Source organism: Oxyura jamaicensis, chromosome 21 (assembly GCF_011077185.1).
Source record: "Oxyura jamaicensis isolate SHBP4307 breed ruddy duck chromosome 21, BPBGC_Ojam_1.0, whole genome shotgun sequence".
NCBI classification, from domain to species: domain Eukaryota; kingdom Metazoa; phylum Chordata; class Aves; order Anseriformes; family Anatidae; genus Oxyura; species Oxyura jamaicensis.
In genome coordinates this window covers 5,917,277-5,938,366 of record NC_048913.1, presented here as the reverse complement: position 1 = coordinate 5,938,366, position 21,090 = coordinate 5,917,277, and the positions used below count along the sequence as shown (strand labels likewise).

The following is a 21,090-nucleotide window of genomic DNA, read 5'->3' as shown; positions in this document are numbered from 1 at the left end:
TTTGCTGAGCGGTAGCCAAAGTGATCTGAAATGTCTTTGATTTGACTTTCTCAGATATCTTTGCCTGGTTACTTCCTGATTCTCAGGTACCTTTGCTTGTCATAGGGCTGTTCTAGTAGAAAAGAATAAAAAGGAAGAAAAAACGCCTTTCTCCTCCCCTTTGCAAATACATTAGTATGTATATTTCACTTTCCCACTCCCTCTCTCCCCACTCCCTTTATTTCACAAAAGATAAACTGTTTCAAGTCCTGAATTCTGTTAAAAAGCTAAGCCAGCAACATTTCAGAATTCTTGCAAAAAACAGTCCTTAGCTGGGAGAAGGACTGTGTTAATACGAAGATAATTTAGTTTCTCCTTTTTTATATAGCTATTCCAATTAATTTGTTTCCTAGAACAAGGAGCTGGTTGTAACAACTTGTAAATTATTTGAATAAACAGGTAATAAATACTGACAATATACATACTGACCTCCTTTATGCTGAAAGATCACTGACCAGGCTTTTAACTTCTCGTGGGTCAGGCAAAGCGAGCAGAACATGATTATAAAAACAACATGGGGAGCTCAGTTTCGACTCGTGGTCAGGTTACCTCATATCAGGTAAACCTCAGGAACTCAGTATGCTTTCCCATATGAACAAAAGGTACATCATAAAATGACTTACGGTAGTCAAAAATTAAGTGGTTTCAAGTCATGCTGCTGTATGTTGTACGTGCTGCAGAGTAGAATTTGTCAATGTAGAGCTGCTGGTGTTTAAATGGCGCTTGAGGCTTTAGTTGTGGATCTGAGTCTGCAACTCTTAAAACAAGTAGGATGTGAGAACACTGTTGAAATTGCAATTTTGCAGGAAAATGAAAGAGGTTAAAATCTAACTTCATTAGGCAGCCATCATAATTTTTGAGTTAAACTGCAATGATGGGGAGAAGTACCATGATGTCTTAGTTAGAAAACTTTATTGAAAGTAACATTTTTTCAATTATTTTTTTTGAGTGAGAAGTTGAGTGGTTTTGATAGGGCAGATGCTCTTCAGAAAATACTCTGAAATGGAAGGACCTGTTTAGTTAAAAAAAAAAAAACAAACTACGTAGTACTGATTTTTTTAAAAAGTCCTATCCAATGGTGCTTCTGGAGTTGTATTGTTTCTACAGTCAGGTGACTTTGCACTGTAGTTTTCAACAGCCCAATTCTTTGATAAGTTTATTATTGTGCACTCAGTTGACTGATTCTGGTCTCAGTCTGCCAGTGGTGCATTGCTTCTTTCACCAAGAAGCGTTTACTTAGGTTTATTACCGAGTATGGTTTATTACTGAGATTAGCAAATTTATCTTACTCTTTCAGCAGAGGATTTTGAATTGCTAGCTTTTATTGTTATTGACGAAAGCGTTACAAAGTTGGCGTGACATTAGAGCTTCTTGATAAGATAATGTTCTGCTGCTCTACCTTCATACAGCTGTGAACTCTTAATAAGCACATATGATAAGCATAAAATAATCTTGAAAGAGTAGCAGAAGGGAAAGAAGGTTCATCTCTGCACTCCGCTAACATGTGCACATTCACTGAAGTTTAGGGATTCCAGTTTAAGAATCAAGTTCCGAAACAAAACATCATTTCTCAAGTTCCAAACAAAATCAAATCCGTAGTAGTTCCAATTGAGAAAGTCTGTCCCAGACAGACACCTGTATTTCAGGAAAAATGTAGTCTTTGTGCCAGCTAACCCTAGAAATTAAAATACATAGCTGGAGTTTTACTGTCTGACATAGGACTCCACAGAACCTAAGAGATATTGCTCTCTCTCTGGTACCGTTACCATCTCTGACCTCCCACAATGGCCAAAGGAGCCGCCAGCTGTTGTCTTCAGCATTTCTGGGCTGCAATAGAAGCTTCAGGAAGAGATGTGCTTGTCGTTTGCCTTGAATGTGTGCCAGCTGTGCAGAGGTACTAGAACTGCGGGAGGTGAAGTGAAACAGTGCCAGGTGCTTGATCTTATTTGTGTGTTTTTATAATAATGTTTCCTAGAATGCTGATGTTTTAAATAATCTTACCATTTGTTTGAGAGTAACTGGAGAAATTAGAAAGTATTAGATGCACTTCCTCATGCAGTCAAAATAGAAAACATAAATCAAATGTGTTTGCGTTCTTTGCCAAGTATAAATTCACCATGGGTAGTGTAAGACTCGCACCATTTTTCTGAAAAATACTTTCATAGACTGTTTATATAATTCACAGTGTTATCCAGTATCTTTTTTCCAGATAAAAAGGAAAAAATCCCATAGCCAAAAAAGGCTAAAATTCCATGAAAACCACTCTCGGAATGATGCCAGGTTACTTGAATGCCATTGTCCTCTAATCGCTTCTTGTATAACAGTCCATCATCCCTAAGCACGTCAAACTCACAGGTCACAATGTAGGATTCAGGGAGCTGGCAAATAATTGAGTCTTCAGCTAAAAGGGGGGAAAATGTTATTGCTAACAGTTCTTTGACTGCTTCATGGACTTCATGTTTGTATGAAGTGAATTTCTGCGGTATGTAGCCTCTAATCTTAAATTCATCAGGAATATTGTCAGCACTTATCCATTTTTTATATTTCCGTTTCATAGTCTCAGGAACATGGCAATTTTCTAGGACATCTTCCAGAAATGATGGCTCTCTATTAAGATAACGAAAACAGAAGTAGATAACTAGTTTCCGATACAACACGGGGACTCTAGCATTCTGCTGATAGGAAGGCAAATGAAAATCTAGCCCTTGTAGTCCTGGGTAAAGTAAGATCTGTGCACGTACTTTTGGGAGATCCCTTTTATTTACCAGTATTTGGCAAATAACCGTAGCAAAATTAGCTCCACAGCTGTCACCGCTAATGATGACGAGAGCAGGATCCACGTGATACTCTTCTAAGTTCCTCATAAAGTATATGGTAGCATTGAGACAATCAAAATACTGCCCTGGATATGGGTGTTCAGGAGCCAAACGATAACTGAAATGTCAAAGACGTTGTGGTTATTGTCAAAGTAATTATAAAAAAATAATTTGCATTGTTCTGGGGTGACTGGTATGGTAGGTAGGGCGTTTTATCTAAATTTTAAAGTTTATGTTTGTTTTTAACTCCACGTAGACTGGAAACACAAAGTAATGGTATACAGTTATTTTAGAATACTGTAAGCACATTTCTAAATTAAATTAAAGGCTAAAGCCAGAAATGGGGAGCACCGTCTAAAATAGTAAATATTTCCAGCATATTTTTCAGAAATGTTTCAATTATGAGCTGTGTTACCATAAATATTTCTATGTAAAAGTAGCACTTACCCAACAGACACAACCACTGAGTCACATTTTTTGGCAATATAGCGGCATACTCTTTCAAAGGCTCCTAAAGACAAAGTTTATCAGAAATTATGTTTTAGAAAGGCAAAAAAAAAAGTCACTGAGTACCTCAGCCTGCTCAATATCCAGGTAACCAGGTCTCCCGTTTCCTTCCCAAAAGGGCCCACAGTTTCCGTAGTCATCCCTTTGTCGCTGGTATACCTACAGAAGCCTTTCTTGTTGCCCTTGACATCCCTGGCCAGATGGAATTCTACCAGGGCTTGAGCTTTCCTAACTGATCGGAGAGTTTCTCTGTATTCCTCCCCAGACATCTGTCCTTTCTTCCAACCTCTGTAGGCTGGGACGGTTCTGGAGACTTTTTGGAGGCATTCAGTGTATCTGACCATCTTTTCCAGCCTGAAGAGTCTTAGTCTATTCATTTATTCTCTGTAAGGAAGCACTGTCATCATCTACACAGCCTCTCATTGAGTCTTTTTGGTACCATTAGATCCAGTTTGAAGTATGGGAACCCAAACTCTGAGCAGTGTGCAGTATTTAAATACATCATGGATTTATTGCAACTGCATAAAGAGGTTTCCTGTTCTGTCCAGTCTTCCTTTCCTAATAAAAATTCATGGCACTGTATTTTCTTTTTGACTGCTACTGTGCACCATGTCAACATTTTCAGGCAATTTGCTAACGTAATTGAAAAATCATCTTCCTGCAAAGTAGTCATTGTTTTATTTGTAACGTTAGGGTGTTCTGCTCATCTGTTTGACTTCTGCTCTCCATTTCACCTACCATTTTATTACCTAATCCTCTAACATCTGAAAGGCATTCTGCACTTTTTCAGCCAGCCACTGCCTGCACTGCAGGAGTTATCGTATCACCGCTCACCTGCTTTTCTGTGTTTGAATAGCACTGGTTAGCACCGGTCCCAGATCCTTATGGGAATCTCAGGGGAACCTCCTGCAAGCCACCTTATTTTCATCTTGTAGTCAGTTCTTATCAAGTCAAGGATAATCACTGTCTTGACAAGACAGTCACTCAGGTGTCATGGGTGTGTAACCTCTTTAGGAGAGTCTTTTGGAATTCAAAGTAAGTTTTATCAACTCAGTTTCCTTTATTCATTTATTCGCTGACTCATATGAAAAGCTTAAATCGATTCATGAAGAATAGCTTCATTTTATATAAGTTGCATGGATTTTAAGGACTAATTCAAATTTATCTGTTCAACAATTCTGTTCTCATTGTAGCTTCTGCTAATTTGCCAGTTCCGGACTTCAGGCTTTCTAGTCTGCAAGTCCTTTTAAAAACGTGCCATTATGTTAGTTGCTTTCCTGTTACCAAATACCACGGGGAATTCAAGTGAAAGGTCACATGCAGGTATAGTCAGTGTACAGGTATGGCTGTTATACTAAGCCATGACATATTACGATGCAGTGCCTTTAATGTGCAGATTATGCAATGGCAATTGTGTTTTGAAAAACAACTCTCCAACTTTATGGTAGTTTTTTCTTCCAGTGAAAGGAATTCACTGTTCATTTAAATCATGGAAGCTTGGGTCTTGAGTCCTCACCACGACCCACACTAGCTCTGGAACTAGAAGCATCGCAGCAGGTGTCAGCCCGGCCCTCCACCCAGACTACATGCTGTGCAGTGAAATGAGGATAGACTATTTCTGCCACAGAATGGGACCTGAATTATTATGAGCTTTCATTTCTACATGGTGCTGAACCAAGCCACGTAGGCTCACAACCTCAGCTGTGGAGAACTGAACTCTGTCTGACACTGTGCAAGTGGAGACTTACCCTTTGAATCAGTAAAGGATTCAAAACCCACAAACTTCCCTTTATGACCCTTGGAATGAAATTCAGATTTCCATGCTAGGTGCCTTGGCTTCCAAGCAAAGCCCACGTAGACTTGGTTGCTCAGAAAGAGATCCAGAACGGTTAATAGGCTGAGCAGGCAGCCACGGAGACAACCAAAGAGTTGTCTCCCTTTCTGAACAAGAAGTCATTTATTTTGTGCAGTAGAATCACAAGAATCCACCCCCCCCCAATTGGTTTTATTTGTAATGCTCACGTATTAAAGCATATGTATGCTTCGTTTGGATTCTTTGATTCTTAAAGTTAAGCAGCAAAAGCACCAGAGAAAGGACTGACACATTCCGAAGGGTAAAGGTTTAGATTTGATTTTAGAAATAGAACTTGCTGATTTCTTACTAATGCTCCCAAATGTGCCAGCGCCTCCATGAAAATACAGTATTCCTCTTCTTTTGCCAGTAGGTGGCCACTTAGGCTGATAAATCCTCAAAGGTACCTCATCTACTTTGAGATCCTTGATAAGAAGTTTTGAATCTCTGCATGGTGGTATTCCATCCACCACAAATCGCAGCAAGGTTAAATCACTGCAGACCCCTAGCTTCTCCAGAATCTTGCCCTGTTGAAAAGAAAGAATTCAGCAAATTAGCATGAAAGGTTCCAACTCCCTTTAATTAAAATAATAATAATAAAAGTCTCGGGTTTATTTTACTGTATTGTATTTCAAGAGGTACTGGAGACATTGCTTCAGTGGCGTGATGGTGATTATTGAGAAATCTTTGAACTGGTTTGATTGAATTGAGTGTTACAGAAGATTGCCCAAAAGTAACACAGCAAACCCCGTTCTGCATAAGCTCTTGCTCATTATCTACTTTTGCATGTTTCTTTTTGTGAGTTTGAAAAATAATTACGAATGTATTTAAGCTGAAATTATGGGGGAAACGAGTAAAATAAGTTTTGATTTGGAAATAAGTGTCATAAGCAACTATGGGTGGCGTGAAGGTGGTGAAAGAGGATTAGATGTTAAATTATAAATTGAGCTCTGCTAAAATCTATGGGAGTCGTAGGCTCATTATGTACACAAACACCAGCGGTTGCTTTTACTTCTTAAAGCTACGATGAAGAGGGCAACATTTTAGAAGTTCTTTTATATTAAAGATACTATATATTTTGTAGGAAAAAAGGACAAAGTTTAATTACGCAGAGAAGAAAATTTTGAGGTTTAGTAGAAAAGACTAACTACATTCCAGCTGCAACATAATGTCTTAACTTCAAAATAAACCGTTTTGAAGTGAATGTCAAAATACTGTGGTATTTATAGGGGAAAATGTCCAGACTCTTAGAGGATTTAGTGGTCACTTCTAGCCCAAGGAAATTCCTGTTTTAAGACTAACACATGTAGATCTAGAATGTGGTGTAACACACTCACTAACAACTTTTTTATGTTGATTCTTTTTCCCTCTCTACAAATCTGTACTAAGTTCCTATGATGTTGAAAGTGCCACATGACTGAGGAGATGGGAGGAACAAGTTCCAGAATTTTTGAATGTGAAGGTCTCCCATTTTTACTTTTTTTTTCCCATAATAATTAATTTCTGCTTTCAGCTTGAAATAATTTTGTCTTTATATTATGGAGTAGATATATTGGATATTCATGCAAGTAAATACACACAGTGACACACAGGCATTTTTAAAGAATGAGAAAAACCCAAGCATGTAGTTCATAAATATGCCTATATCCTGCTTTCTGAACTAGCCACATAAGAAATTGTATCATTTGGTTCATTTATCAGTGCTTACACGTTTCAGGCGGGTGAATCGCTGCTGCCACTTTACTTTTTTTTTCTTATGCCATTATCTTCCAGCTCCCAAGCATCATACCAAAATAAAAAGGAAATCCCCAGTATTAAGAAAGCTGACTTACCGACATCATGGTTGTAATCATCACGGAATGGTAAAAACGAAGCTTTAGAGGTTGGTCAATTCCAGGTGGCAGTTTTGAATTGAAAAAGTCATAAAATAACCCTCCCAGAAATAGTGCTGGTATAATAACAGGAGAGAAGAAAACCATTCCAATTATTGCTAAACCTGTATAGACGAATGCCATTTCACTTCTATGGAAGTGACCTCCAAAAAACCCTGTTCTGTCTAAAGCCTTGTTTTTCAAGTGTTTCGCAGGTGTCTTCACAGTAGACTAAGCACTCAGTTTATAAGCAGAAATAAGTTTATTAATGTTGCAATACTCTGATATTCTCCACCCTTCTTTGCTAATGATATTATTGGCAACACTTCCTTACACTAAAAAAAAAAAAAAAAAAAAGGAGGAGGGGGAAACATTTACTCTTTATAAAAGGAGAAATTCAAAATGTATGGAATTGATCTATGTTGTGTGTTCTTCACTGACATAGAGGTGTCTGTCCCTGGGCCACATGTGAAGATCGTCTGTGTCTGTTTGTTGTGGGCTCATTATGGAGGGACATTACAGCTGTCGATTTTAACGTTAGAGATGTGCACCTACTTGCAGTCGTCACCAAGGTGGATACTCCGAGAAGAAAAATATTCAAATCCACATTTTTTGATTTTGTTTCATAGTGGAATGCACAGGCCCAGTTAAGTAGGAGGACATTTGCTCAGAATATAACCTGTGATACGCTTCTGTGGAAAGATCTGTTTAATTATGTGATGTTTATTATTTAGCTGTGAAATTTTAGCATAGATTCCATTCTTCACGCTGATGTAGGAGTAGAAGTGGTCACTGTAAAATCAGCGCTAGGCTGTGCCACTCTTAACTTACATGAAGGTCTCTCCAGGTGCAGGATGTCTTTGGAGATTGAAGCCACTGCTGTTTCTGGTAAAACCTTTTCACTGATTAACCTCTAAGAATCTTATACTCAATCCTGAAGTTACATTTCCCAAATTTTTTTCCTTTCCTGGGTTTTAAAGTGAAATTCCAGTCTGAAAACTGATTTCATCCTTAGTTTCATTAGCACAATATTTAAATCAAAACAATCAGGTCAGCTGACTTGCACAATTCTAGCTGGTGGAGATAAGAATGTGTGGGACAAAGCACCGTGTGTCTGCCCCAACGTTTGTGAAATAGGCAAGCCCTCAGCTGTTCACAGTAAGGGCTTTGCTTTGCTTACGTTTGGTGATTGGGGCCTTCTTTTCCTTGTAGTATAGTTCACAAATTTAGCAACATAGTTGGTCTTAGTAATGTCAAATTGTACGGTATTGAAACCATATCCAGCCACCCATGGGCAATACTCGTTCTGATCTAACCTTATCAACTTCTTTTTTTTTTTTTTATTTAAAAAAATTTAAATTTAAAATTTTAAAATTTAAAAGTATTGCCCTCCCTTTTTTGTATTGCATGTTAGAAATCTGCTAAATATCTCTCAAGGCTGCTTCATTACTTTGCTATAAGGAAGGAAAAATTCCAATAATTTCTCTATTAATTCATTGCACTTTACCAGTAACGTCATCCAAGATGTTGTGAAAGCACCAAAGAAGAAAGAGTGTTAAATAAATTAAATGATCCTGTTGCTGCATGTCACTTTTCTACTGATGCTTGCAAACAAAAAAATGTTCTTTCTGGCACTAGAAAGAAATCTATCTTGGATACAAAGCTATGGTGGTAGCTCTTTAAACTGCAGCTCTTTGTTGAGGTATACTCATACATCCATTCTTTTTCAGCAAGCTCTTTGCAAACCCCAGCTTCCCCAAATGCTTTACCTGTTTGTGGAAGGAACTGGTTTACATTTGCTAAAGATTCAAGAGGTTCAACTAAACCTGGTAAAATTGATACAGCTCAGAGTTTGGAGTTGTAATGTGTATTTCTGGACATGCATGTGGCACTTTGTTCTTATAAAACATTTAACTCTTCAGAGCTCATAAAACTGATACTCTATTCATCAAAGTTAGACTTGCTGGAGACTGACATGTTTAATATATCAGTTGGTGAGTACATAATCGACATAGTGTAAATTCTTTCCAGTGAGTCTCCATTTATGCAAGAAGATAGTTACCTCTATTATTCATTCTTTTCATCATTTTTCAGCATATTTCTAATGGACATTGTAATGATGGCAAGAGAAAGGATTATAACAATCCCTATTAATAGAAATACCAATAATGGAGGCTCAGGGGCCACCTCATCGCACTCTGTAGATGCCTCTTTGTAGGTAGAGAATGCATAAACCTCACCAATTTCACATCTGTGGTTTATCAGAATAAGAGGCAGGCAGCTTTCAAACCAAACACCAATAAAGCCAAAAATGTCAGGGTAGCTGATGGTTATGAGTTACATGAACGTCAGGTCTTACTGTTTTTGCAATGTCTTTCCTTAAAATATTGCAAAACATTTCACTTCTGATTGTAGGCTGTGTTAGGAAACAGTTGACTATTGTGAAGCTACTATGTGTAATGCTGGAAATACTACAAGCAATAACTAAAATACGATAAAGTTGCTAGATATAATGGCTGAGGTACCGATTCAGTCACATATAGCCAGGTTTAGTAACTAACTGGAACTCATAAAGCTAAGAAAGCTAAAAAAAATATTACATGGAAAGATTAAAAGCAGAAATAATAGCTGCTGCTATGTTACCATTTTTAATTCTTCTTGTTTGTTGTTGTTGTTGTTTGTTTGTTTTTGAGGTACCTTTTGAAATGAAACACTCCTGTACATATAATTTACCTGGCTTTGTTGATGTGTTTATTTACTCTAGGTAATGTCGTATGACAATTACATTCTATAATGCGATTTAACTACCTCCAGTTTCACCAAGGAGAAATCTCACTGTCCTCCAGCTCAAATTTCTGAATTGATGTAAACAAATGAAAGCGTCTCAGAGCTCCTCACACCTGTGCGCCTTACTCTTCCAATCTGGGATATGGATTTACTGTGGCCTTTAGAGGAACAATAAAAAGATTTAAGAAATTGCAGCTTAGTCCTCACCAGATGAAAGTGTTTATTAAAGGTGCTGTATAGTTACTTGATCTGTCTCTTTCTTCACTCTGCCTGCCTCCTACCTACCTTTTGGTGTCCTCCCTCTTTGTTATCTCCATCTCCCCACCCAAATCAGCAGCCACTCCTTGTGCATTTTGCTCTCATTTGTGGCTGAACATCGCCTTCTGTTTAGTCTGCTCTAAGTCCTTCCTTTCCTCTCTTCCTCTCAGTTCTGCTATGAAGTATATCCCTTCCAAGTGACTGCCAGGTGAAACACTTGCTAACAAATTCTGCAGTAAAAAGCTGTACTGTGTCAAAAATTAGAAATAAAAACGATAACAAATATGTTCAGCATTCAGCGATGAAAAATTAGGATTTTGTGGTGTACAATTCAGAGCAGGAACCTTTTTGAAATGATGACTCTGCAGAAGGTTTTTGTTAACGTAGCGTTCTGAAACGTGGATGTGTTCTTGGATGTGTGTGCCGCGGTGGCTGTGCAGTTCTGTTCCTCAGGATGGATGAACTCTGATCCACCCAAACGGTGTCCAAATAAACCGCTCCAGAACCTCCACCTGGCATTTGATGACAGGCCACCAAACCAAAATGTGTTCTTGAGTCAGAAGCAGTTTGAATGTAAATGGCAGAACTGCAACAGCCTTAATTTGCTGTGGCCAGATCCAGCTGATACTTGTAACTCAGAATATTCAGGTTAGCAGGAGAGGAATGCATCCTCAGCAAGTTTGCTGCCGATGCTAATCATCAAAGATGGAACTGGGAGGTGCTGTTGACTCCCTGCAGTGATGAGAGGCCGTGCAGAGGGATCTAGCTAGATTGGGCAGTTGTCAATGGCATGAAGTTCAGCAAAGGAAAACGTCGCATGCTGCACCTGGGACGGAGCAGGGCCGGACACAGGTATGGACTGGGAGATGCGTGGCTGGAGAGAGCAGCCCTGCAGAAAGGGACCTGGGGGTGCCAGCAGTGTGCTCTGGCAGCCAAGAGGACAAACTGCATTTTGGGGCAACAAAGCTGGTAAAAGGGCTGGAGGGCACATCCTGTGAGGAGAAGCTGAGGATGCTTGGGTTGTCCGGTTTGGGGAAAGGGAGGCCAAGAGGTGACCCAGTTGCTCTCTGCAGTGCCCTGAGCAGGGGAAGCACTGAGGGAGGCTCTGCTCTCTGCTCCCCAGTAACTGATGGCATTGAACGGCCCAGAGCTGTGCCAGGGGAGGGTCAGACTGGGTGTTTGGGACAATTCCATTACCGTGAGGGTGGCCAAGCACTGGAACAGGCTCCCTGGAGAGGTGGCTGATGCCCTGTGCCAGTCAGTGTTGAAGAGGCATTTGGACAAGTCCTTCACTGATGTGCTTTAGCTTTTGGTTAGCCCTGAAGAAGTCAGGCAGTCGGACTTGATCTTTGAAGGCTCCTTCCAACTGTTCTGTTCTGTTCTGTTCTGTTCTGTTCTGTTCTGTTGTGTTCTGTCTGTTCTGTTCTGTTCACTATCACGAGAGAGTCAATAAACACAATGAAACACTGGGGTAATGGGCAAGTAGAAGACAACTGACAGGAATAAAAGAAACCATAATTTACAGGATTCTGTCTATTTCAGCAGCAGTATCCTACGGAGAATGTGCATCATAAGCAGAGAATATATATATATATATATTAAGAATTGAATTCAAAATTTGGAGTATTTTCTAATTGTCTGCTTATTTTCCAAAATACCTGTTGTGTATTGACTTTAAAGTAGAGTAGTACATAGAGATAATGTAAAGATAGCAAACAGAAGATAATTGAAGTTGTAAAGTTCTGTAATAAACCACTGTAATTTGATTAGTTTAGAACAGGTAATTGAACTTCAAAATTAGTATGGTGTAAATCCTACTGTGTTGTTAAACCTACTGCTTTTGTATATGAAGGCATAGCAGCAGGGTCAGTCAAAATATTTAAGCCTAAAACACTCTGTGACCTTTTGTGATGTCTTTCAGGCACTCATATTATGTGCCCAAGAGCAGAAAGCAGTTTCCCAGGTTGTTCTAATGGCATGGAAAGATCAGTTGTATACTGACATCTGGTGATGGGAATGGTGCACAACAATTTGCTTTCCATTTCCTAATTTTCTCAACATCTTTCTGTAATGCATAGCCATTCAAACGGCATCCATTGTTTGTAAGGTACCTTATTCTATCTGAAGACTTCCCTTACATAATTGGCCGCAGCATTCTTTGCTTTTGATTATGGTTTAGATAAGGCAGTAGTGGGCAGAAGATATATGCAATAATGTCAGGTAAAGAGCTTATTAATTTTAAATTCTAGAGCTAGAAATTTCTCTGACAAGAACAAAAGTAGTTCATAGTGTGGGCAGTGTTTCAGGTATTAATTTAATCAAAGATAGTCAGAAGTTTTGACTGTAAGTCTGAAGCATCTTACCCGTGCTTCCATTTCTGCATGGAAATGCAGTATGTCTCCAACGTCCTGAAGAATTCATGATCTTAGTGTCTAACAGCATGACAAATAATTGTAATGCAGGATATTGGAGTATAATAAAAACAGAGAGGAAACAATTACAGTGTGAAACATTCACCTCAGGAGAACAGTGTCATTAAAACGTTTACTGACATTTCAATACTCACATTTCTAATATCAAAATATGAAATAAATAGAATGCAACAAGTATATTTAAATCACAGTGACATTTTTATTTGAGAATGTCTTCCATCTCAGAAATTCACTATCGATTATGAATCCTTAATACAGATTTAAATTAAATGCCAAATCATATGTGCAAACTGGTTTTTATCAAAATGCATGTAAAATGTAGATATAAAACATTTTATGTAATTATTTGTGTTGATTATACATCAAGCAGTAGAAATCTTTTTATCTGGAAATAGACAGAACTTTGTCATGAAAACATTTAAGATTTCAAATAATTATACTCTGATTGGAAATGTGTTTAGTCCTGTTTGCTAGTTTTTTTTTAAAAAAAAAACTCTCGTAGTTTACCATCATTTCTGATCACGGGCAATAAACTCATTCACCTCTTATCTTCATGTATTTATATCATTCTGAGTGATTTTACTGACAGCCAGGAATTTTAGGGTTACTATTTCAGCAAAACACCCTTTTTCAGGGTGTTGTTGAGAGCTCTGAAAACCAGGACATTTTATGACTTGGATTATACTAGAAAATGTAAATCATCAATATTTGGGTTACTGTGTTTTCTACCTGTCAGCTAGTCTTTTTCTTTGAAAGCTGTAGGTTTATTAACCTTCTTTCCCAAGGAAATGTTATATCCCTATGTGATTTTCTCTGCCTTTTACTTTGCATGTTAAGATCTGAATTCTTTAACTGGCTGCCGCTTAGTACTGGAGTGGTGTCTCATGATTAGATGTGAGTGCTCAAGTTCTATATTCAACTGAAAAATGTTTGAGTTTTTTGTGATTTCTTGTTCTGGTATCAAGAAGGTATCATTGTTTTATGAATTAGAGGTGAAAAAAGTGGTGAGTCTGGCTCCATCTTCTTTGCACTCTTCCCTCGGGTATTTACAGTCATTGGAAAGATCCCTCTGAGCTTCCTCTTCTCCAGGCTGAACAGTCCCAGCTCTCTCACAGGAGAGGCGCTCCAGTCCCTTGCTCATCGCGGTGGCCCCACGTTGGATTCTTTCCAGTATGTCTAGGTCTCTCTCATACTGGGGGTCACAGAACAGGAGTATGGTTGCAGGGTTGGAACTTCTTTCTTTTATGTCTGTGCTCACATCTTTTCTGCTACGTTCACCTCTCTTCAAGGCTGTCTCAAACTCAGCTTTCATAAGATAAATATCTCGATAAATCATGGACCATGCTTGCTATATATTGCAGTTTACATATTATTTTTTCAAACTTTTTTAAGCCAAGCATCAGGGGAAGGTTTAGGTTGGATATTAGGAGAACTTTCTTTACTGAAAGGATTGTGTGGCATTGGAATGGCATGCCAAGAAAAGTGGTTGAGTCACCATCCCTGCAGGTCTTCAAGTAACGTGTAGGTTTAGAACTTAGTAACATAGTTTAGTGGTAGAATTTAATACTAGCTTAAAGGTTGTACTAGATGATCTTAGAGGTCTTTTCTAACCTGAATGATTCTATTAATCTATGATGCATTGGGAAACACTTGCCATGGGGGCCAGATCTTTTATGGGTACAACAGAAAACTCTGAAGGAGATGGTAGAAGAAAGGTAAATTCATCTGATTTTGCATACTGTAAGTAAAAATGAAGAGAAAGCCATCACAAAATCAATTTCTTGGATAAAAAAGACAATAAATCTAATGCCGAAATTTCAAGAGATGATTTAAGAAAAGGAAAATCAAAGGTGTTTTTGAAAAATCTTTGCAAGCAGTGAGCAATAGGAATCAGGAAAGGGAATGAAAGAAACAGAGTTTTACATCAACCTTAGAAATTTTGTTATATGTTCCAGGCCTTTGAGTCCAGATTGGAATGATGCTATCTTACCATAAAGTGCTAAGAATATTGTTCCATGGAATCCCTCTTGCAGATGGCACAAGGTCACTTTTACACCCTGATCCTCTAATCGTTTCTTGTACAGCAGTCCATCATCTCTAAGTACATCATATTCGCAGGTCAGAATGAAAGTCTCGGGAAGCTGAGCAATAACACTATCTTCAGATAGCAGTGGTGAAAAAACAGGCTCAAAAACAGTCTTGACCAATGTATAGATTTCTTCTGAGAATGGTTGTTCTGTACTTGGTGTGTAGCCTCTTGTTTTAAACTCATGAGGGATGTTATCAACACTCAGCCATTTCTGATACTTCAGTCTCAATTCTTCTGAAACATGACAACCTTGCAGCACATTCTTTATGGCAGACAAGTCTGTATTGAGATACTTCAAACCAAGAGAGATGGTTCGCTCCTTTAACAAAATGGGAATGCCCTCATTCTGCTGATAGGAAGGTAAATTAAAGTCTGCACCCTGGAGAAAAGGATATATTAGGATTTGTGCTCTCAGCTTTGGGATATCTTTTCTGTTTACCAGTGCCTGGGCAACAGCAGCAGTGAGTGTACCTCCACTACTATCTCCACAGACAATAATGCGAGAAGGGTCTACTCCATAATTTTGTGCTGTCCTCATAAAATGTACGGTGGCAGTGAGACAATCCTCAAATTGGGTTGGATATGGGTACTCAGGAGCTAAGCGATACCTAAAGAGGAATGAAAATGTTTTAACATAGTCATATCTAACGAATGGTCCCCTTGTCCTTACATTCATGCCTTCATATGTTTCATTCTGAAGACAGGACAACTTTCTGAGATGATAATTACGTCATCAGAATTGCTAATGCTTAGTGCTTATGCTGTCTTATTGCTACTATTGTTAATGTGCGAGGGGGGTCAGTGCATTCTTCTGTCTTTGCAAAATATGTATGTAATTGCCTAGCAGGTGACTCAGGGGACTGAAGGCACACACTGACTTTCTGTACAAGTAGATGGCAAGGCACGTATGTGTGAATTCATCTGTCAGCAATGCTACTTCTCCACATTTCAAAAATTTGGAAAAAAAAATCCAAACAAATTATTAGAGAATATGAGTGTAGAAAATGGATGACGAAAATACAAAAAGGTTTCAGCATTTTTCTATAAACTGAATTATTTATAAACAGAATCGATATGATGATTCTTCAAGTGTTCGGGGATGCTAATAGTAATTAGTGCAATTTTAATCAAATTCCAAGACAACCGTTTTTGTGAATTTTAAAAATTTGGTTCTTTTAAAAATGTATTACAGCTCATCACAAAAAGATTTTAAATGGTCACCTCTGGTTGCAAGTTAAATGTGGACTCTGTGCACACACATACGTAGTTTTGCACAACTACTAAAATGAGTATTTAGTGGTCACAACTACTAAAATGAGTATTTAGTGGTCTGGGCAACTGTGCTATCAACAGAGGTAGTTACACTGCAAACACAGCGCAGGCTTCAACTTACAGTGCTTTGTGTATGGCTTTAGGAAATAAAAACATCCTCATCTAGTGGTAGCTACAAATTATAAAATTGCTATAATGGAAATTTGGAAATAAATAAGTGGGGATTAGTTGACTAGTTCTTTCTAAGGGTAATTAGTGCTGGTGAAATGCATGTGATCATTAAATACAAATACTCAATGCAGATTGCTAGAAACTTGGCTTGCAGCGACTGAAGCATTAAAGAATTATAAACCTGGAAAGGAGACACGAATGGCTGTCACGTTGTGTGTTTGGATCGACTCCACTTACCCAACAGACACAACCACCGAGTTGGTTTTCCTAGCAATGTAGCGGCATGTTCTTTCATAGGCCTCTATAAAAACAAAACACATCAATGGAGTTGTAACTTGTTTTAAAAATAAGTCAGATGAAAATATTCTGCAGTTTTTTATCTGTTTTGTGATTAAGCTACACAGTAAACCTATTGTTGGTATGACCTAATCTGGGCATTGCGCATGGTTTCATTGCATTGTGGGAATCTTCTTGCCAGTAAGAAACCTGGAATTTTTACTATTCATTGTTTCATTCTTCTCACTGAAAAGTTAATAGAAAGCACCACTGCTGCAACTGCCAAAGTGGCATTGAAGATGAGAACTTATTAAAAGAACAACAACAACAACAGAAGGCAGCCTAATCTGGCATATTATTTTTTCTTGTTCAGGAGCCACCATCTAATCTCTTACCCCTGTCCATTTCAAAATCCAAATTGTATTTTTTTCATGTAAACACCTCCATTGTAAATGCACAGCAGTATACGCACATGTACACAAGCTTGCACATGTATGTGAGCATGAACTGAGTTCTTGGAAAAAAATACAATTCTTACGAAATTTTCAGCTTCTCTCATAAACGTGAGGGAGAAGACAATAAACGTCTAGATACCTGATCTGTAGAAAGATCATTTAACTTGATGCCTGCTGCATGTAAGTAAAATTACTCTGCTAACCTGACATGATTTTTTTTATTTATAATGCTTTACCTACTACCTCTTCTTGTCTTTTAAGAAATTCAGTGTCAGATCAGTAACTGCATAGTATTTGTAGATACAACTCATATTATTTACATTACTTACGAATACTTCCAAACCGTCCAACTCCTCCATGAAAATAAAGAATTCCTCTTCTTTGTCCAGTGGTTGACATTTTTGGCTGGTACATTCTTACTTTGATCTTTTCAAATCTTAAGTCTTTGATAAAAAGATGTTTATCTTTTGGTGGCGGTATTCCATCCATCAAAATCCTGAGGAAATGGACTTCTGAAGTGATACCAATTTTTTCTATTAACGTTGCCTGTTAATAAAGGAAAAGAAACCACAAATTAATACAAATTTCCATCTTACCTGGAGAATGAGCACAAAAACTTAAATTTCCATGGTCAGTTCAAACTTTGTCTCCTGATGGTTCTGACAGTGAAGGGGCCAGTTATGATGATGTGGATTCACGTTCATTGTAATGCAAACCCTGCAGAATCTGTAACTCAGAGGGCAGTAGATTTGAAAGGAATGGATGAATTTATCTTCTGTAACTGCTTGAGAAGAATCTTCTGCCTTGTGTCCATGAGTCTCCAGAAGCAAAGCCTTCCTGTGGGCAAACCTGGCTGTAAGTCACTTTCACAGTATCACTGCAACCGGTTCATTAACACTGTCCTACATCTCTGGCAAAAATGTTATCAGTACTATCTAGCAGAACATACAGTTAGCTTTGGTGATAATTTCTGGATTATATTAGAAAATTTAGATGTGGGCATGGTGTTTTTCAAATGATCTCGTTCTGCAGTGGTGAAATCCTGGCTTAGTTTTTATGAGTGGAAGAACACTCAAGTTATTAATAGTAGACAGAAGGTATCAAATACTTCCCCTTACTAGGTGTTTAAGTAGCCCTGGGCTTGAACAAAAGGATCTTCTGAAAGAAGACATGACAGCATGAAAAGAAAGATTATGGGTAGCATGAGACAGCCAAAGGACAGGACTGGGGAGCTGTGACCTCCTTTGAAGCATTGTCTAGCTCGGCCTCTGCAACCAGTGCAAGCACAGCAGTCTGTCTTGTTTGTGTATTTTATTATCATTACTATATGTATATATATTTATATTTTATATTATTCTATTTATTATTCTATTATATATATATATATTGTGAATGCAGTGTTGTCATTCACAGTGAAATGCTGAACAATGGATCCCACTGACAACACCTGGCATGGAGGTTTCCATGCACCAGGAGGAAAGCTGTGTGAGAGGCAGAGAGGAACTCGATTTAGATTACAAAGGAGAATCCAGGTACGTGTTCAGGCAGAGGGCTGGGACCTGCAGCAACATGCAGGTAGCGACTGGTGCCAGCGGGAGGGCCATTCCGGCTGTGCTAACCGTGGGGTTGTTCTTTTTACACAGGTACGGAGGCCTGCCATCTGCACCCAGTTTGTGCCAGCCCTTCTGCCTAAATCATTACTAGGAGAAATGGGGTCCAGGAAACTTACAGAGCTATTAACACTGTATGTAGCATAATTTAACCAGCCCCCTGATCATTGCAGGTCTGATTACCAGAAAAGACAGGTTTTAAGCCCTCTGACTAATGTTAGCTTTACTGATCTGTCCATTTTTCTTCTTACAGACCATAGGTTTTCCTATGAAGAGTTTTTATAGAATCATAGAATAGAATCATAGAGTGGTCTGGGTTTGAAGGGACCTTTCACAATCACCTGGTTCCAACCCCCTGCCATAGGCAGGGACACTTCCCACTATACCAGGTTGCAAAAAGCCCCATCCAGTCTGGCCTTGAACACTTACAGAGATGGGGCATTCACAGTTCCTCAGGTCAACCTTATTAAGACATAGTTCTTTTGATTTAAATATATCTTCATAGGTGAATGCAAACAGTTCTTCGTAAAATGTATTAGGTTGCACATAGCTGCTTCAAACTGGTCTGGCTCCAGTGACTTCACATGCATCTTTTGTCTCAGCTGGACACTAGGTCTGTCCTAGTAAACTTTTGTTTTCCCTGCAGTTTTGACCTCATGGGTTGCCATCCCTTGAAAGGATTGAGCTACTTTGGCATAAGTAATCTGCCTGACAGCAGACTCGAAATTTCATTGCATTTATACTTGGCTTTAGTCATACATTAATATCCTTCTCCTTCTGCTCCTTTGAGGTAATGTGGTATAATGCTTTTCCTTGGCCTCTCACTGGCCAGCAGAAAGGATATGAAAGGATAAGATTAGAAGTTGAGAACTCCGTTAGTCAGCAGTGAGCTTCTAAATTCTGCAGTTTGGCATCTTACATATGAATTACACAAAGATAAAACTTTGTCTGATGGATAAAAAGTATTCATACACTGTTTTGAAAACGTGGAGGTCCACACATAGTACAGCATATGTAAGAAAACTTCATTTGACTTACTATCCCATTTTATTTCATTGCTTTACTATCATAGCAGCGTTCGGAGCTGGGTGAGGTGTTCTCACGGGATGTAATGAGTCACGTCCTCAGAAGCTTACTGACTTCAAAAAAAACTTTATAAGCAGTGTAGCAGGGAAAGGGAGGAAAAACTAATAGCATTAGAACATGGAATTGCAGCGAAATGTCATGCACAACACAAAGACACCGAAGCTTTTTGCCTTTTTTTTTTTTTTGGATAATTTAAAAGGCTAAAAGGTTGATTTAGCAATCACAGAAGTGTTTTTTTAAAGGTGCACTAACTCAAAAAAAAAGGAAGTCATATAGACATGCTGAAAGACCAAAGATCTCAAATGTGGCAGCTGTCTGTCAGATGGCTCAGAAGTAGAGCAACGCATTTGTAGCAGAGAGCTGAGATCACGTAGTTATTCATTCTCTAAATAAGCACTGTGTTACACAAAGTTCCACATAGAACATGTGGTAGCTTCTCACATTTTCCAGCACTGCATGAGGCAACAGGATTAAACAGCTAAAACTTAAGCGATTAGAAAAAACGGGATATTAGGCTGTCCACAGAATTTTATTTTTCTATATTGTTACCTTCAGTGGTAGCAAGCAACAGAGTCATCTTTCACCCAGCTGAGCTGAAGGTGTCAGCAGTGCCAAATACATCCAGCTGTGTATTCGCAGTACATTTAAACATTTATACCAGAAATAATCACCAATCCCTTATCCCTCTGTCAGAAATTAAATTAAAAAGTCCAGCTTTAAGCAAAGTTTACTCACCAGACCAAACCCGAAGTTCATGATATAATGAAAAGCGTAAAGCTTTTTGCGCTGACTTATTCCAGGCGGGATTTTTGCCTTGGGGTGTTCATAATAGAAAGACATTGCCACAAAGACAGTCAAAACAACCAGAAAAATTGTGAAGAGAAGTTCCATTGTGCTGTACTGTCAGGAGTCAAATGGAAGAAGCAGCTGTGACCTCCTTCCCCCTCTGACTTTGGAAGTATTTCTGAAGGTAAAGGCGCAGGTTTAGCAATTCTCTTCATATCCCATCATCCAGCTCTTAAAAATCCCGATAGGAAAATGAAAGCATGTGGCAATCAAAACATACAATTAAATAGACAGTAACAATTAGTCACAAGGGAGGCTTGCATAAGCAGTTTTTCATATTTACAGCTTACATGTTTTGATTCTGTGCCCATCACTGTAGAACCAGTGCTCTGCGTATCTGTAGCATCAGCATTACAAGAAGACAAAAACTTGTTATGTCTCTGCCTATTGCTTGAATACACCGGGCCTGTATCTTTTCTGAGTTCCTGTGGAACAGGATTTCTTAGCCATTGCCTTCAGAGCTGTTCAGTTTCTGGACTTATTGTGCCCCCACACCTTACTTTTTCAGACTTCTAGTGAAATTAAGTTTCTGTGTTGTGAACATCTCTCTTCACCTTCTATTTGGTGCCTGTCATATAAATTGTTTGTGTATCTATACAAATACACATAAACCTCTGCTGAAAATGTATGCGTTTACCCTATCCCTGATCCTTTAGCTTAAAATGGAGTCTTTTCAAAGCAAGGATGGTATTTGGTTTTGGATTTTGTATAGCACTGTTAGGA

General features: G+C 38.5%; 2 protein-coding genes across 2 annotated transcripts; both read right to left on the bottom strand.

The window, feature by feature from the left end:
• Positions 1–1,516: 1,516 nt before the first annotated feature.
• Positions 1,517–7,229, bottom strand: LOC118177319 (arylacetamide deacetylase-like 4). The gene is made up of 4 exons (XM_035344943.1): positions 7,047–7,229; positions 5,525–5,741; positions 3,303–3,366; positions 1,517–2,973 (listed from the first exon to the last, which is right to left on the bottom strand). The coding sequence occupies exons 1-4, from the start codon at positions 7,227–7,229 to the stop codon at positions 2,199–2,201; spliced, it is 1,239 nt and encodes a 412-aa protein (XP_035200834.1). The 3' UTR covers positions 1,517–2,198.
• A 7,252-nt stretch (positions 7,230–14,481) lies between these two features.
• On the bottom strand, positions 14,482–20,412 carry LOC118177135 (arylacetamide deacetylase-like 4). Its single transcript, XM_035344568.1, has 4 exons — positions 20,257–20,412; positions 17,155–17,371; positions 16,332–16,395; positions 14,482–15,259 (listed from the first exon to the last, which is right to left on the bottom strand). Exons 1-4 carry the CDS (start codon positions 20,410–20,412, stop codon positions 14,482–14,484), a joined length of 1,215 nt encoding a protein of 404 aa, XP_035200459.1.
• Between the last annotated feature and the right edge of the window lie 678 nt (positions 20,413–21,090).

Coding starts and splice junctions, on each gene's coding strand:
- LOC118177319 (XM_035344943.1), bottom strand. CDS start 7,229: ATGGCATTCGTCTATACAGGTTTAGCAATAATTGGAATGGTTTTCTTC. Junction 3,367..5,524: donor TGGCACATTTGGGAGCATTA/GTAAGAAATCAG, acceptor CTTTGTCTTTAG/GAGCCTTTGAAAGAGTATGC. Junction 2,974..3,302: donor TCAGTGGTTGTGTCTGTTGG/GTAAGTGCTACT, acceptor TTGACATTTCAG/TTATCGTTTGGCTCCTGAAC.
- LOC118177135 (XM_035344568.1), bottom strand. CDS start 20,412: ATGGAACTTCTCTTCACAATTTTTCTGGTTGTTTTGACTGTCTTTGTG. Junction 17,372..20,256: donor TGAACTTCGGGTTTGGTCTG/GTGAGTAAACTT, acceptor CTTTATTAACAG/GCAACGTTAATAGAAAAAAT. Junction 16,396..17,154: donor TGGACGGTTTGGAAGTATTC/GTAAGTAATGTA, acceptor TTGTTTTTATAG/AGGCCTATGAAAGAACATGC.